Below are 17,128 nucleotides of genomic sequence, written 5' to 3'. Positions count from 1 at the left end.
AATGAGGGTGTGACAGTGCCGCCTCAACTTTTACAAAAAGCCGGATATGACGTCATCAAAGACATTTATCCAAAAAATGAAAAAAACACGTCTGGGGATATCATACCCAGGAACTCTCATGTAAATGTCATAAAGATCGGTCCAGTAGTTTACTCTGAATCGCTCTACACACACAGACACACATACACACATACACCACAACCCTCGTCTCGATTCCCCCTCTATGTTAAAACATTTAGTCAAAACTTGACTAAATGTAAACAAGTCGTGTAAGGCGAAAATACAACATTTAGTCAAGCTCAGTCGAACTCACAGAATGAAACTGAACACATTGCATTTTTTCCCGCAAGACCGTACACTGGTAGCATCGTCTGTCCAATGTTATTGAAAAATGAGGGTTCGTGTGACAGTGCCGCCTCAACTTTTACAAAATGCCGGATATGACGTCATCAAAGACATTTATCGAAAAAATGAAAAAAACGTCTGGGGATATCATACCCAGGAACTCTCATGAAAAATGTCATAATATGAAGATCGGTCCAGTAGTTTACTCTGAATCGCTCTACACTGACACACACACCACGACCCTCGTCTCGATTCCCCCCTTATGTTAAAACATTTAGTCAAAACTTGACTAAATGTAAAAAAAATGTGTGTGTGTGTGTGTGTCAGTGCCGGTGTGTGTGTGTGTGTTGTCTGAGTGTGCGTATGTGTGCTTGTGTGTGTGAAAGAGAGACTGAGAGAGAGAATGAGAGAGAGAAAAGTCAGTTGTGTGCAATCAACGCATCCTTTGAACACTTCTATGCCAAATGGCCAAAATATAAAGTTATTCTAGCGAAGGAACCGCTCCTGCAAAGGGTATAGTACCTAGTAAAAGCCAACCCCCAACTTTTGGGCAAAATTAGTGCACAGGGGTGGGTGGGCGTATATAAAGTAGTTTACGGTAAATGCTTTAGTTTGAGGTCGCGCGTGGTCGCGCAGTAATTAGTCAGACCACCGAAAACACTTCAGTTATGTCCCCTGAAAAACAAGTTCTCTACTTCCGGTAGTGTGCGAATCTCAAACGCAGAGATGGCTTCTGCGCTGGAAAGCTACGTCAACAGTATCCTTTCTTTCAAAAAGTTCACTTGATAGCATGAATAGTTTGAACTATCTTCTGTTCTTATTTTAGCTGTCTACGAGTACATATGTTGCACGTATGTTTCTTTGTAAACTCAAGCGCATTCGAATTCTTGTGTCCAGCATTTCACCGCCGACATCTGTATCTCTCCTGAATCGGTCTCATAAACATGATATTACATGACACTCGTCAAAAGCTTTGCTATTTATTTACATGTTCTTAAAGGCACAGTAAGCCTCCCGTAAACCATCACAGATACTTTCAGGCTTTTACACACAGTACAAACACCCTTTCATTTAAGGTTGTGGCTATATCCACGGGTCCGTGTCTCTAGTCCCCAGGCTATATCCACGTTACTGACGTCATCGTCGCACGAAAAGCCTCGCGTTGGCACTCTTATCAAGCGCCATCTTGTTTTTACCACGAAACAACTCTTTTGACAACCTGCAAACTAAACTGAAAGCATTGCAGGAGTGCACTCAAGTGCAACTTTCGAACAGTTCGTCGAGATCGATAGCAGTCATCAGTAGTATCGCACAAAATATAGATTCCTATTTTTCCCTTAACGGTCACGTTGTCTCCGTAGCTCGGACGATAATGATTTGCCAAACAGTCTCATGTGACCTCCGGTTCGAGCCTGGCCTCAGTCTTTTTTTTAATTTTTGTTGAAATAAATTTGTTCACTTATTTTTCCCCCCTCTTAACTTTCCTTTCTTTTATTTTGCTCTACTCTTCTTTTCTCCAAAGCATTTCGTTGATAGAGCTGAGATTGCAACGAAAATGCACTCCTGCAATTTTCACCGGTCACAACATTCGTAGAACTGCAGCCGGCTTTGTTTACATTTTATCACATAAACTCCCCTCTCCTCCCCTTCTAAGTGCTGCTGATCGAACTTTGGACCCTGTATTCCACTCATGGAGTCTAACTTGTTATTTAAAAATTAAAGGGAATTTTGACTTTTAAAATTTGACAGCTGAAGTCGGTGAACTGAAGTGCCCAACCGAAAGCAGGAAAATATAAGGCGAGAGTAGCGTCCCTTGAGTACGATGACGTCAGTAATGTGGATATAGCATCGAGTCTAGAGACAAGGACCCGTGGATATAGCCCAGGCATGGGAATTGTACGCCGAATGGCGGATTTCCGCAAAAAAATTTTTGTTCCGCCGAAAAAGCAAAAGTGTTTGCCGAAAAAATAAAGGTGGGAGGCACACAAAAAAAGCACCGGTTACTTTTGCCTTTGCGCAAAAGCCCGCGAAAACTTTCCGTACTTTGTTCACGCACTGCTACCGCCCGCCTCAGTTACTTGAACTTTTAAATGTTTGAAAGTAAACCAGATTGCGCAGATTGTGTTACAAGTTACATTTTCCTGTTTGTCTCAACAGATCAATTTTTGTTAACAAATTTAAACCACATGTATATATTTTTTTTCTTCAAAAAAGCAAAAATTGGTACTAAAAACTCTGATTCTAAAAACAGAATTTAATGGCAAACTTGGAGCTCAGATGACACCAGATTACACCATCCGGGTTCTTTGGAGAACATTTTTTCTGGGGGGGCATGCCCCCGGACCCCTCTAGTAAGGCTAGGCGCTTCGCGCCGTCAACTTGACGCTTCACGTCTTCAGTTATAAATTTTCAGCCTTTTTCACACTGTAGACTCCTTCGCAGCGGTGTGTTGCGTGCCGCACGGGTATTTGCACCCCGCACGCTGGAGCGGTAAGTTGAGTGGGGTTTGTGTCTCGATAAAACAGCTTCTTGTATAAACATTTCGTAACTTTGCACATTAAGATATGTCTTGTTAGATCTGTTAGTGTTTCTTCTACACGCCGATGTACTTTTTGGGTGCATATTTTGTATATTATAGCCGTGATTCTGTAAATTATCACGCCTGTAACTGCACAGAAGCAAATTTCGTAGCATTCGCAACAAATTACTGGTGTAAACTTTAATGTGAAGAACTGCCATCAGTTCCACAAAAACCTGAACCTTTCTGCAGTACTGAGTCCGAGTTTCAAGCTTCTAGGACCTTGCAGACAGCGAAAAGCATTCGGAGAATGAGAATTATCCTACAACTTCTGTGTTTGCCCCCCGCAGCTGCCGTGTTTGCCCATCGTTTGTGTTTGACCACCGACCCTGCACACTCATGTTTATGTGTTTACTCAGGTATTGTTTTTATAAACACATTTTATAATATTTGTGTGTTTCAGCACGTATGGATTATAAATGCTACCAGTGTGGAACAACTTTTGCCATCTTCCATGAAATTATCGCCCATAACGTCAATGAACACCCCGATAAGCAGCTCAAAATTAGAATTTTGACCGTCAACAGTAACACTGGGAAACAATCGTATGCAGGGCACGATTATAAAGTCATTCCGGCAGATGTTCTGAAAGGCGGACAAAGAATAGTTGCAAAGGATTCGCACAATATTGTTCTCATTTCAAATCTCATTGCCCTAACTGTGCGACACGAAAAAAGCCTAACTACATCCAAAAACAGTTTAAATGCGATATTATCTAGAGGAAAGTCGCCTGAAGCGACCAGTTCGTGGAAAAGAATATAATTATGTATCCAACTGTCCACTTCTTTTTAGTTGGGTAATTACGTCTGGCAACAGTTTCTGAACCTGTTGTTGTGCATTTACTTCTGTAGGATCTTCCTCAATTGAAGAATCGTCATTTGAAATGAGAACAATATTGTGCGAATCCTTTGCAACTAACAGATCTAACAAGACATGTGCAAAGTTACGAAATGTTTATACAAGAAGCTGTTTTATCGAGACACAAACCCCACTCAACTTACCGCTCCAGCGTACAGGGTGCAAATATTCGTGCGGCACGCAACACACCGCTGCGAAGGAGTCTACAGTGTGTTTTTTACAATTTTCAATTCCCATGCCTGTAGCCACAGCTTTCATTTAAACACTCACCGCTTGAGAACATCCTTAATCCTAGGTGCCTTCCGTAAAGAGTGAGCAATTTTCAAAGAATTTTTTTGTGCGTGGTTTATCTTACCCCTGAGCCATCGTGAACCCGTGTGATCAAGTTTCCCTTTTTCACAATGCAGTCGTCAGTTAGTAATTTGAATGCGACTCACTGTGAGCTTATCTGCAATAGCACGTTATTATGTACCTCTGACTATGCACGAAACAAACAGCTGTGGTTCACAAGAACTCCCGCGATGGCTTTTGACTGTTCAGAGGAACTGGCGATAGGCATAAACCGTCGTCTGCTACGAGAACCACGACCTTGCGTAACCCTGCTTCCGGGCTTTTCTTTTTTCAAACTTTCAAAACTTCGAATTGTACTGATCTTGTCTTGATGAAAAAAAGAATTCTTTTATGATTTAAGAATGTTTGTGTAACAAGCTGTCAATTTATTATTTAGATTTTAAAAGTTAGGTCAAGCGCCAAAACGCACCACGGTCCGATTGTCTCTGAGACAATCTGCAAAATTAATTCTTTGAAAATTGCTCGCTCTTTACGTAGGGCACCTAGGATGTTCCCGTTTGGTGAGCGTTCAAATGGAAGGGTGTTTGTACTGTGTGTAAAAGCCTGATAGTATCTGTGATGGTTTACGGGAGGCGCACTGTGCCTTTAAACTCGCGTCCGTTAGTTTTCTGGGTTATATTGAACTTTAGCGTGTTAAATTTATAGCCAACAATCCAGTCGCAATGGTATTCTTCATTTATTGACTTACTTTTATTAATTGACGGATTGAGCTCCAAACTTGAGCAGAATTAATTAAGTTCGTCAATTGATAGATACAAAAATGCATACATACAGTCGAGATCGCTTTACACGAAATGAAAGGGACCAATATTTTTTTTCGAGTTAACGTTTTTTCGCGATAACGAAAATGATCAATCTATTTTGAAATCAGTTTACTTGCAGCGATGTTCGCGAAACTCGTTTTAACTGCTGACGCGATTCGGTTTCAGCTTTCGGTTTGAACGGAAGTACTCTATTGTGTAAGAATACAGCCCGCGTCTTGTTGTTGTTAACTTCGCAGGAGTCTGACTTTCGGGTCGCTTCATTTCTCTGACCGCGAATAAAAGGCTCTATTTCCAAAGGAAGCCGCTTTTTTCCGTGTTTTGACGGGCCAATGAAGTGATGAAATGATTAAAGCATAGAAAATACCCGTTTTAAGTATAAACGCTTCAACAGAGTTGATCGGTGCTGACCAACCGAACAAACGCGCGTAAGCCGTAGAGTGTTTTCGGAAGTGGCTTCAGAATCTTGATACACCGTGACATTTGTGTGCCATCTGCTCCAATTTCCAAAGTGAGAGATTATGGAATTATTGGGAAGAATATGCACGCGCAAGAAGCAAACACCACAAGAGAGCTGTACCGACTTCGTGATAAAGTCTAAGTTTACGTCGACCGTTTCATTCTTTCTTTCAATGGGCCGTGCAAACACGTGAACACTTCTCGCTTTGGAAGCATAAAAAAGAGCATGTACACCCGTAGATTATATCTCGCGAGAGCTGCAACATTGTTATAAAGGTCAATTAGCTTATAAATTATGAATGTGCGTGATGACAATATGGAGTACTTGTATTTCTGTTTTGTTCTTCGTCTTTTTCATCTTTCTCTTCTTCTTTTTCTCCCTCTGCTGATATTTTTAATTTGTTCTGTTGTTTTTTCCATCATGTCCTAGAGTTCCTTCCCTTTTGTGTTTCCCCTCCATCTTCTTTTTACACCTTGTTCATTCCGTGTTGCTTTTGCTTCTTGTTGCCCTTTGTGTGTGTTTGTTGGTATTCCTGATGAAGCTTTCATAAGCGAAAATTTGTATTGTAAATATATTATTGTGCTGTCCTTGTATCGGTGAGTACAGAATTCTTTTTTTAATGACGTTATAGCCTACTGTCCTTAACTTTTTCCAGAAACTGTCTCCATTGTGACTGCTGATGGGAGGATCATAGTGGTGAGGCTTTTGTGTTTGATTGGCTTGTCCAGATAAGCGACATCAGTACATGGTCCAATCTGGTGCCACTGTAACGTGTTCACATTCCCAGCCATTCAACGCAAACAACCATCAACGACTGTTCATCTCTTGTTTATAATTTATTCCATCAAAAGACAAAAACAAAAAAACAAAAACAAAAATGTAAATACAAGGAAACAAGACTTATTATGAAACAATGTAGAATATTAAAAAAACAAACATATTATATGCATATATTTGATTATTCGTTCTCACTGACAAACTCACTTTGTGGCACATTGACTCCAATTGACGTTTTACCAAGAGAACTGTCAGAATTTAGAAAGCATTGTGGAAGAGTTGCACCCAACTGAATTCGTAAACACATGGTCGACCAGTTAAAGCAACGATGGCAACGATTAGCTGACTGATGTGCAGTGTCCACTCAAAAAGACCCCATTTCTGTCAAAAATATACACACTGGAAGTGGACAACATGTTTTGCCTTGGGTCACGTGAGTTGTGAGCTTTGCTTTAGGTCAAGGTCACGGCAGCGTGGGAAACTGATTCGCGTGGCTCTGATGTGCAGATTATTTTGTAAAGAAAAAGGCATCTTATCGATTAGACACTGCATAACATACACATCGGAGTCAGTTATTCGCTGTGATCGTTGTTTTAACTTGTCAACCACATGGTTCCTGTTTTTAGGAGGTAAACACTAAAAAAGAGAGAAGATAAGGAAAAGGACATTCGCATAAATGTACTGATGTAGCAACATAGTTGACATACTGAGCTCCCGACGCATGTTTGATTTTATGTCACCAGACAGGACAGAAAATTTGTTGAAATTGTGTGAATATTTTATGTTTTGTTCAGGGAACCCTGAAAGGTTTTGACCAGACGATCAACCTGATCTTGGATGACAGTCATGAGCGAGTGTTCAGCACCTCACAAGGGATGGAACAAGTCATTTTGGGGCTGTACATTGTTCGTGGAGACAATGTGTAAGTTTTTGAGTGTGGTTTTTAATACAAATGTTTGAACATAATAATGTTCAAACATTCTGACTCATCTGAGTGTGTGGCAGGTGCCATGGCATGTGGTGAATACATTGATGTATGTTATAAATTTATATAGAATGCTTTGTTCTGTGAGGTGTGTGTGTGTACGTGTGTGTGTGTGTGTGTAAAATGCATTGTTAACTAACATAAAAGACAAATTCAATGTACATTTTGGCTGACTGAGGATGGTTTCTGGAAGCAGGCAATGAGTGAGAATATGCTCATAGCCAAGCAGCAGTTGAATATAACTTTGAACCAAATGGAATATTAGTGGTTACAAAACAAGGGAGATAAAGTGTGGCACTACAGACACCATAGCACATGTATACGTAGAATGACAATGGAGTATTCTTTCAGAAGGTAGCATTGTTGGGTTTAAAGACCACTTTCCTGCCAATTCTGGGGTTCTATCTGTCATCTGAAATGATTTTTTTCCCCTCCAGAACCATGGAGTGTGTAGACTCTTGCCAATGTTTGAACAACCCTGTGTGCACACATCTATATATATATACGACTTGTGTCTGTGTGTGTGTCTGTGTGTTCGCAATGCACGCCCAAGGTTCTCGATGGATCTGTTTCAAATTTGGTGGGCATATTCAGGTACACCCTGGACATAACCTGGTCGATGAGATATTTCAACACGTGCTCTCAGTGCGCAGCGCTGAACCGATTTTGGTTTTTCTCTGGATCCATTCCCAGTAACTCTTCCTTATCTTCTCCAGTGTTTTCAGCGTTTATCTCCCTTCCTTCGTGTGGCGTCAATCCATATTCCCGTTTCTATTTTTAGAAGGTCACTGTCTACAACGCTCAATCCATATTCCCGTTATACTATTTTTAGAAGGTCACTGTCCCGGCGAAGCCGGGTATTACTCTTCTGCAGTGTTTTGCGCGTTTATCTCCCTTCCTTCGTGCGGTGCGCCGGCTTTAGCCAGGTATTTGGCTCGACTTCTTCCCGGCGAAGCCGTACCCGGCGAAGCGGGTATTCATCAAGTAATTATATACATGTATATATGAACGCTCAAAATCCCTAGTTCAAAGCGAGTTCAAGCGGTCTCCAAAACACCAATCTATGATTGTAGGGCAAAAAACGTAATGCTGTACTGTGACAGCTAGGCAAAGCTTGAATAGACGTTGTTCATAAATAGGCATAACTCGTGACATTTTGCATGGGTTATAAAAGAGTGAATACTCTTGGTTGTTTTTTAGGCACGATTTCCCGTGTGAGATTATAGGCCAGTCACTAGCGAGGAGGGGTTTGTCTTCACACGTAGACAAAAAGCATGGGTGGAGACACATTAACCCTCGCTAGTGACTGGCCATGAAGGCCATATGTGACCCTCCACCACGGAACGAGTCGCATGTCACCTTTGCATGATTTTCATATTTTTACATTTTCCTAAAGAGTTTTTTATGCTCTATCCAGTGGTAAAAACCGTTTTAGAAAAGAGCAAAAACTGTTTGAGTTATAAGCCTGTGACTAAGGTGACCCTCACACTGTTACCACACACTCACCGGACTTATATTAAGCCCAGCGCAGAACCGCGCGAGGTGACATGCGACTCATTTCGTGGTGGAGGGCCACATATGGGAAAGCCAAGAGTGTTCACTCTTTCACAACAAATATAAACCCGGCCGAGTTATATCCAGAATTCATCAATTGCCATGAGAGAACCATATGATTACTGTAAAATGACCGTGGCATACCCTACCTAACCTGTTGCTAAATATTAAAGTGTGACTTTATTTGCTTGTGTTTTTCAGTGCTGTGATTGGAGAAGTGGACGATGATACCGACGGCAGAGTGGATTTTGACAACATTCGAGCTGAACCTCTCAACGCTGTTGCCCATTGAACCTTGTTAGTTACTCTGGAACACAAGGCAAAGTGTCCCCATGCATTTTTTCCCTGCAAATGAGTTAGGTGCTAGCTAACTTTTCACCAAGCTGCAAATGTTCTGTCTGAGAAATATTTTAATTTTAATTTTAATGGATGTTAGTTTTACTGGGCTAGGAACTCTAATCAGAGGCAAGCAGATCGGATTTGAGCCCAAAGTGCAGTGTAGTGATGATAGACCTTGTTCAGTCTGAAGTATTGTGGATTCCAAATTATATTATGGAATATGTGGAAGAAAATCTTCAGGTTTAAGCGAGCTTTTTTTTTTTTAGTTGTTTTTATGATTTCAGTTTGGTTTTATTTGTGTCACTTGTTCACATGCTTGCGTTAAGGATGGATGTATGCGTCTGTGAGGGTATGCCAGCTTATTTTACGAAGTGTTTTTAAATGTTGAGAGAAAGAGAAATGAAATGTTGAGAAAAAGAAATAAATGAAGAAACCATCTTTGGTGTTTTTTGTTTTATGTCTTGTTTGCCTTGTAGAAACTTTGTTACTTTTTGTGTGTGTGTACAATCATTGTTCTGTTTTTTGTATTGCTGTGCACTCGCATTTAAAATGCAAAGTATGAAAATGGGAATTTCAAGATTTAGGGCATTTATGAGTGAGCTGTTTGACAAGTAATGGCTTTATTTCATTGTGTACAAATACACGCACCACCTTCTGCGTACCTGAAAGTAGGTTAAAACAAGTGGCGAAATTACTACATTTAGTCAAGCTGTTGAACTCACAGAATGAAACTGAACGCACTGCATTTTTTCAATATGACCGTAGTCTGCCGTTTGTGCATAACGGAGTGAAACTGACGAGCCTGTTCAGCGCGGTAGTGGTTTTGCTGTGCTTTCTGAGCGTGTTTTTAATCCAAACATATCGTATCTATATGTTTTTGGAATCAGGAACCGACAAGGAATAAGATGAAATTGTTTTTAAATCGATTTCGGAAATTTAATTTTGATCATAATTTTTATATTTTTAATTTTTAGAGCTTGTTTTTAATCCGAATATAACATATTTATATGATTTTGGAATCAGGAAATGATGTAGAATAAGATGAACGTAAATTGTGACCCTCCACCACGAAATGAGTCGCATGTCACCTCGCGCGGTTCTGCGCTAGGCTTAATATAAGTCCGGGGAGTGTCTGGTAACAGTGTGAGGGTCACCTTAGTCACAGGCTTATAACTCAAACAGTTTTCGCTCTTTTCTAAAACGGGTTTCACCACTGGATAGAGCGTAAAAAACTCTTATGAAAATGTAAAAATATGAAAATCATGCAAAGGTGACATGCGACTCATTCCGTGGTGGAGGGTCACAATTGGGATCGTTTTAGATTACCTCCCGCGGGTTAGGGGGAAGAATTTACCCGATGCTCCCCAGCATGTCGTAAGAGGCGACTAACGGATTCTGTTTCTCCTTTTACCCTTGTTAAGTGTTTCTTGTATAGAATATAGTCAATTTTTGTAAAGATTTTAGTCAAGCAGTATGTAAGAAATGTTAAGTCCTTTGTACTGGAAACTTGCATTCTCCCAGTAAGGTAATATATTGCACTTCGTTGCAAGCCCCTGGAACAAATTTTTGATTAGTGCTTTTGTGAACAAGAAACAATTGACAAGTGGCTCTATCCCATCTCCCCCCTTTCCCCGTCGCGATATAACCTTCGTGGTTGAAAATGACGTTAAACACCAAATAAAGAAAGAAAGAATCGTTTTAGATAAAAAAAAATTATTACAATTTTCAGATTTTTAATGACGAAAGTCATTAATTAATTTTTAAGCCACCAAGCTGAAATGCAATACCGAAGTCCGGCCTTCGTCGAAGATTGCTTTACAAAACTTGACTAAAATAATATAAAAATGAAGAAATATATGGGGTCTTTTGGATTTTAGCATATTGCAAACTTTGTGTACTTTGACAATTATGATATCATTCGTAAAGAATTCAAACAGGAACGCATGAACGCATGATTTAAAAGAAAAAAGTAAAACCAGGCCTGAACTTCACAGACAAAATCACTATTTTCTGATTATAATAATATTTTCTGATTACAGAAAGAACGTTATCTTAACATCCCGAGGTCTGAAAGAACTTGCACCAAATGTGTATCACAAGACATAGGTGATGAATTTGTCTGTGTTTTTTTCAAAGAAGAAAGAGCTGAGTTGTTACCACCCTATTACTATTGGAAAAAAACCTAATCCACTTAAATTTAAAAAGTTGTTTGCTACTAAGAAAAAGAAATTTCTAAAGAATATTTTGGACTTTATTAATAGAATTTGTAACAGTTTTTCATAATTTTTGTATTTACTATATTAGCATAGATTATGATTGTATTGATTGTATTTATTGTTCAATGCCCCCATGGGTGATGGACTAATAAAACTTGAACTTGAACTGGTTAACTTTTTCTTGTATGGTTTATTGCATGTCTTGGGATTCTTATCAAAGAAATATTTTTTTTACACTTGTTGAAAACCACAGTGAATATGTAACGGGATAAGAATTAGCGCATTCGAACGGTTTCTTGATCAGTGTCGTGTCGCGTCGACGGGACGGCATCGTAATTACTTTGAAGGGGCAGAACTCTTGGGTAAAAAAGAGACATTATTGAGGGTATTATTCCCCTTAGAAAGGATTAGCCTCAAAATTACCCAAATAAATATGCGTGCATAACAGATGTAGAATTAACTGCCAAACTTACGAAAGAAACATTAGTTACTTTTACATAATTTTGCACAGATTTCCCTCAACAATTCCTACAACAACAACGGAAAGCACAAACCGTATTTATTTTCAACGTTGTAAGGGAGTTGAATGTCTTTAACATGGCCGCCCAGCTGACTGTCATACCAAACGATAAAAAGAACAAAATTTAGCCATCAGACACGGGACAAACCTATTCCACTCTGTGATACTTAACAGGAAGTAAGTAAATTGACTGAATGTGTGACTGGTTTGTTTCGAACTGTTCTTTTTTGAGAGATTTGCGCGGTTTACTTTGTCTCTTCCTTGATCTTTTGGCACCTGTAGCAGAAGAGTAGAACTAGAAGCCTGAGGTTAGCTGCCGGGCGTTCGATAATTTCTTTCTCGAGTGATCTCAATCAGTGGGATGGAGGGGAATGATTCATGCTGATGTGCTCACCGTGACACTGAGCTTTTCGCCTGTGACATGGTGGATGGAGAGCATATATGCGGTCTGATCGTGTGTTAGATGTCTGGATTTTTGTCCCAGTGAAACTGAAAGCAAGGTGAATTGTATCATTTGTAAACAAAAGAAAGTTTTGGAAAACGAAGGGCAGGTTTGTTGCTGAAAGACGTAGAAGATGTAAAGCTTTACTTGTGGATAACTTATTACTCTGTTTCATGGATCTTATGTGATACAGTGGCAACATTGCAGTTTTACTTTGTTTTGGGTGGAGGGGTTGTCAATGTCAATTGTCATTCAGTAATTTATGTCACGACAGTATGTTTTCATCAGGCTAACACTGACAACTCCAAAGGGTAACAATCAAGAATCATTCCTTTCCTTTCATTTCTTTTGGAGCGCATTGATTCAAGATTTTAGAATGGATTTTATTCTTAATCTTAGTACTCCCACTAGTCCCAGTTTCAAGGGGTATAAGATTAAGATTAAGAGACTATAAAGTCTATAAGTATAACCTAACTAAGTATCCAATATGGTGCAGTGGTATTTCTTAATGTGATAACTTTACTTCATCTATAGGATATGCCCATCATTTCTTGTGTGGAAAAATAAGGAGAATGATTCTGCTGTAATGGAGGCAAGATTTAATGTCTGCTTTAGGGAATGACGTGTTTTTGAAGCTGGCGAGTGTTTCTTTATGGCGAGACGTATATGCTTGCAGCTATAGCCGCTCGCAGAGCTAGGAAGCGAGAGTGTACATAAAACTATGATGGCTAGCTACGCAAGAATTAAACACCATTGGTTAATACTGAAAATGTTGTCTGCACTGGTAGCTAAACAGCCATTGCATGACAGCCAATCAGATCGGAAACAGCGCGGTCGCCATTTTTCTCACGTTGCGAGCATGTTCAAGGCATGCCCGCGTTCGCTTGCCAAGCCCTAGAGTTCCTCGTGGTGAGATGTGCCCAAGTGATGGTACTTCCTCGTCCCACTCGCTGCACTCGCCAGTTCTCGCGTACTTAAAAAAACGGGGGACAGATGTTAACGTGGAAGTTACAAGGTTGTGCGCTGCTCTTGAATTTTATTTTGTGTGTATCATTATCATTGTATCAGTCTGCTTCAGTCAATGCCACTTCGTAATGTTAGTTGATACAGTTTGAAGAACATTTCTTTCTCACTTTTCTTTGTGGGCTTCTGGAGGGGAGTTGTAAGTTTGCGTTCAAACCAAGACAGAGAAAATATAACATACTTGTATGAAAGTCAATCTATGCAGGTATACTGTTGTTCGCGGCCAGGAAGTATTTGTAAACAAAGCATTACCTGCATTAACCTGAATTGACAACTTACAGCGTGCCATTGATGTATAAATTAAACAAATCGCCCACACACACACACACATTGTTGTTTTTCTTCTTCTGTTGACGTACGTCTTTCTTGAACAGTTTGTAGCCCTGTTAAAGCAAGTTACCCCAGGACGTCAACTGATGTCCTAAAGGAAGCAAAAGGGTTAATAAACAGCACATTTTATGTGAACAGCTGCTGCCTATCAATGATCATGTCCTTTTTTTCCAAGAAAAAGTTTGAATGTAATGATATTGGTAGCTGGCACAGTCCCGTATGAATTCAACATATATGGCCATATAAGAGATATATAAAAAACCTATAAGTTTCTTATAAGAAACATAAGTTTCATATTTATATGACAAGTAAAAAGCTGTGTACGGTATGTCAGTTATAGGAATAGGTTTCTTATAACTCATAAGTCTCTTATATGAAAAGGACCCCAATTCATATATGAATCATATATACTGCACTTCCCGAAACCTATAGTTTTCTTATATGTTTTTTATATGAATCTTATATGAGTCTATATGAATCAGAACTTAGTTTCTGCATAAAGAATTTAGGACTTAGAAAATGTTTGGATCATGCTGAATAATTGGCAATACTGGCTTTCATCTATATGTTTCATATATGAACAGGAAGTTGATGGTTTGCCTTGAGCATTATCTCCCCCTGATAGAACGGCCATGTTCGATGGAATTCAAACTTCTTTGTGACAGCAGCTCTGAATGTTAAGCAGAATATCAGTGAAAGAGCACGACTTAAATGCAGAATTCTTACAGAAATTATTTGACTTGATGTATGCACATGTGAAGAGAATGTTTATATCATGCTGATGTTTTTGGGTCAACAGCTTGACAGGTTTGTGTTTTTATTGAAAATCCAATTTCCCTCCATTACTGTATTGGTTTTGCTCTGGTTCTGGTTCTGTCTGCATGGTGATCAAATAATGTTTTACCAGCACTACTTTGGTTCAAGCAACAATAAACTGTGACAGCTGTGCATATTCAAGAAAATAATTTGTGGCTGTAACTTGTTTGTTGTTTCTTGTTCATGATTACAAGTTTCAAAGTTCATGGATTTGAAGAGGACAATTAACATGTCTTACTCTTCTTGTGACCAGTGATCTAGAGATCTGTTTGTTTTTGTCCTCAAACTGAACAAACATTCAGTAAAGATATATCCAGATAAGGTATTTTTCAGTTGGATTCATTATAATTCAAAGTCAAGACAGTTTATTTGGGTTAAGCAGGTCACTTTTGCTGTTATTTCCCTTGTAAACACAAATGTAGGTCATGGTCGTGTGTCTAGTATGAGGCATGTGTCATATATGAGGCATATAAGGAAAATGTAGGTTTCATATAAGATTCTTATAAGTTTCATATATGAACATTTGATTTCATATAAGAGACCTATAGGTTTCATATAAGAGAATATAAGGTTCATATAAGAGACCTATAAATTATGAGTTCAGGTTATAGGTTTCATATATGATTCATATAAGTTTCTTATAAGAATTTACCTCATTTGCATTTAAAATACCTATAAGCCACATATATGATTCTGTCATATTTATTTATTAAGGAGATTTCTATAGCGCATAACTAAAAGCACTATGCACTTAAATAAGAATCTTATGTGAAATGGGGTCCAATTTCTTATAAGTTCATTTCGTACAGGGTGTTGCGTGACCAGAATCGGCATGGTTTTTCAGATTTTGTGGATATAATTGTGACTTTGTTTGAAACTGTTCACTTAACATGAAATAACCTGTGTTCACTTAACATAAAATAACCTACAATATGAAATAACCTGCAAATTAGGTCATTATTATTATAGGGGGGTCAGTTGTAGAACAGAGGGTGCTTGATTAATTTTACGATGGATACTGTCACCTGTGATGCTACGTACTACATTGTAGTAATAGTCTCGCCAAAGGTTTGAAGGTAACTGTTAAAATGGCAATAAAGTTCTACAAGTGGAAAAAATTAGCTCAGAGTTGTTTTTGTTAATTCCCCGCTGTATTCTATTTTGATTTGCCAATCTGACTACCTACTTGTTTATTGGCACATGTACTGATATAGTGACTGTTGCAGAATAGGTCCAGCTTAGCTTGAAAAATCATGTTCTCTATGTTACACACCAGCAACTTTTTGGATTTTTTACCAGGATATTTTGGTCACTGTTTACAAATTTGTTTGTGATGTTTTAGGATCTTTGCTATTTTTCAGCTGCTAGCTTTTATATAACATACTAGATGATTACCCGCTTCGCCGGGTACCGGCTTCGCCGGGAAGAAGTAGAGCCGAATACCAGGCTGCGCCTGGGACCGGGTGTACGCCGGCTTTGCCGGCGCACGAAGGAAAGGAGATAAACGCGCAAAACACTGGAGACCTTCTAAAAATAGTAACGTGCAGTGACCTTCTAAAAATAGTAACGGGAATATGGATTGACGCCACACGGAGGAAGGGAGATAATCGCGGCTGAAAACACTGGAGAAGATAAGGAAGAGTTACTGGTAGTGGATCCCGACAACAAAAAAAACCAAAAAAACAAAAATCGGTTCAGCTGAGAGCACGTGTTGAAATATCTCATCGATGAGGTTGTGTCCGGGGTGTAGCTGAATACGATGTCCAAATTTGAAAAAGATCCACCGAGAACTTTGGCCGTGCATCGCGGACAGACAGACACTAGTCGTATATATATATATATAGATAATACTATGGGACTCCGGTTGACATCTAAAAAGCAGATAAATCTGTGTTTTTAAAATAACTGCGTGCTTATTAATATCGACCACTGTGACAGATATTCAGTTAAAGATTTGATCAGTATCAACTTTTGAGCATATGTATGGTCTGCAGTACAGCTTGGTAACGTCCATAGCCAGCATACATGTGATTGTAAATGGCAATCTTTTTTAAATGCAGATAATTGTTACCTAGAGTATTGTACTCTATTATACATGTACGTTAGTATACTGTATAGATTTATGTTATTGTACTAAAAGTTCTCAATCTTTCCTTATGCCCAGTCTCCTTCTCACACACACCCCACCCCCTGCAACCATCCCCCTCCTTTCATAGGTGCCAGACACTGATTTGAGTAAACTAATTTGTGTTCTATTTGGGGAAGAGACAGCAGGTGTATATTTTACTGTGGTGTTAGACAGTACACAGCTGTAAATTTAGTTATGCTTATTATTTTGCTCCCAGTTGACAAGTCTTCAACAGCTCCTCCTCCTCTCCCCAGCAACTACATGTACCCTAAAAGAAGAAAAAAAGGGGTTGTTGGATTTGAAGACTGTTCATAAGGGAGGGAGAAGCAGGGATGGGTGAGCAGTCGTTCCACACTGGTATCTTTAGTCACACACTGAGCAGTGAGCAAGGGTAACAGGAAACCATTGGGTGGTGTCTATAGACAGTACCTTGCATACTTGACGTTGGTCTTCGTTTATTCTTCTGTTGTCATTTCTTGTAGCTGAAACTATATAACTTATAAGGCCGTTTATAATTTTTCATTTACTTTGAGTATGTTCTGCAAAGTGGAAACCATTGGTAAACAAATCAGCGTCTGTGTACTTAAATTGACAATCTAGATCGAGTCATGGAGGAACCACTGTTAAGCTGCAGACATGGTTATT

General features: G+C 39.2%; 1 protein-coding gene across 1 annotated transcript; it reads left to right on the top strand.

Annotated features, from left to right (window-relative positions):
• Nucleotides 1-962: 962 nt before the first annotated feature.
• On the top strand, nt 963-9,446 carry LOC138964994 (U6 snRNA-associated Sm-like protein LSm8). The gene is made up of 4 exons (XM_070337116.1): nt 963-1,102; nt 6,009-6,049; nt 6,925-7,052; nt 8,871-9,446. The coding sequence occupies exons 1-4, from the start codon at nt 1,072-1,074 to the stop codon at nt 8,959-8,961; spliced, it is 291 nt and encodes a 96-aa protein (XP_070193217.1). The 5' UTR covers nt 963-1,071; the 3' UTR covers nt 8,962-9,446.
• The last annotated feature ends 7,682 nt before the right edge of the window (nt 9,447-17,128 follow it).

The sequence above is a fragment of the Littorina saxatilis genome, linkage group LG4 (genome assembly GCF_037325665.1).
Source record: "Littorina saxatilis isolate snail1 linkage group LG4, US_GU_Lsax_2.0, whole genome shotgun sequence".
Classification (NCBI taxonomy): domain Eukaryota; kingdom Metazoa; phylum Mollusca; class Gastropoda; order Littorinimorpha; family Littorinidae; genus Littorina; species Littorina saxatilis.
The sequence above is the reverse complement of the archived record's forward strand: the minus strand, read 5'-3'. Positions and strand labels throughout refer to the sequence as shown.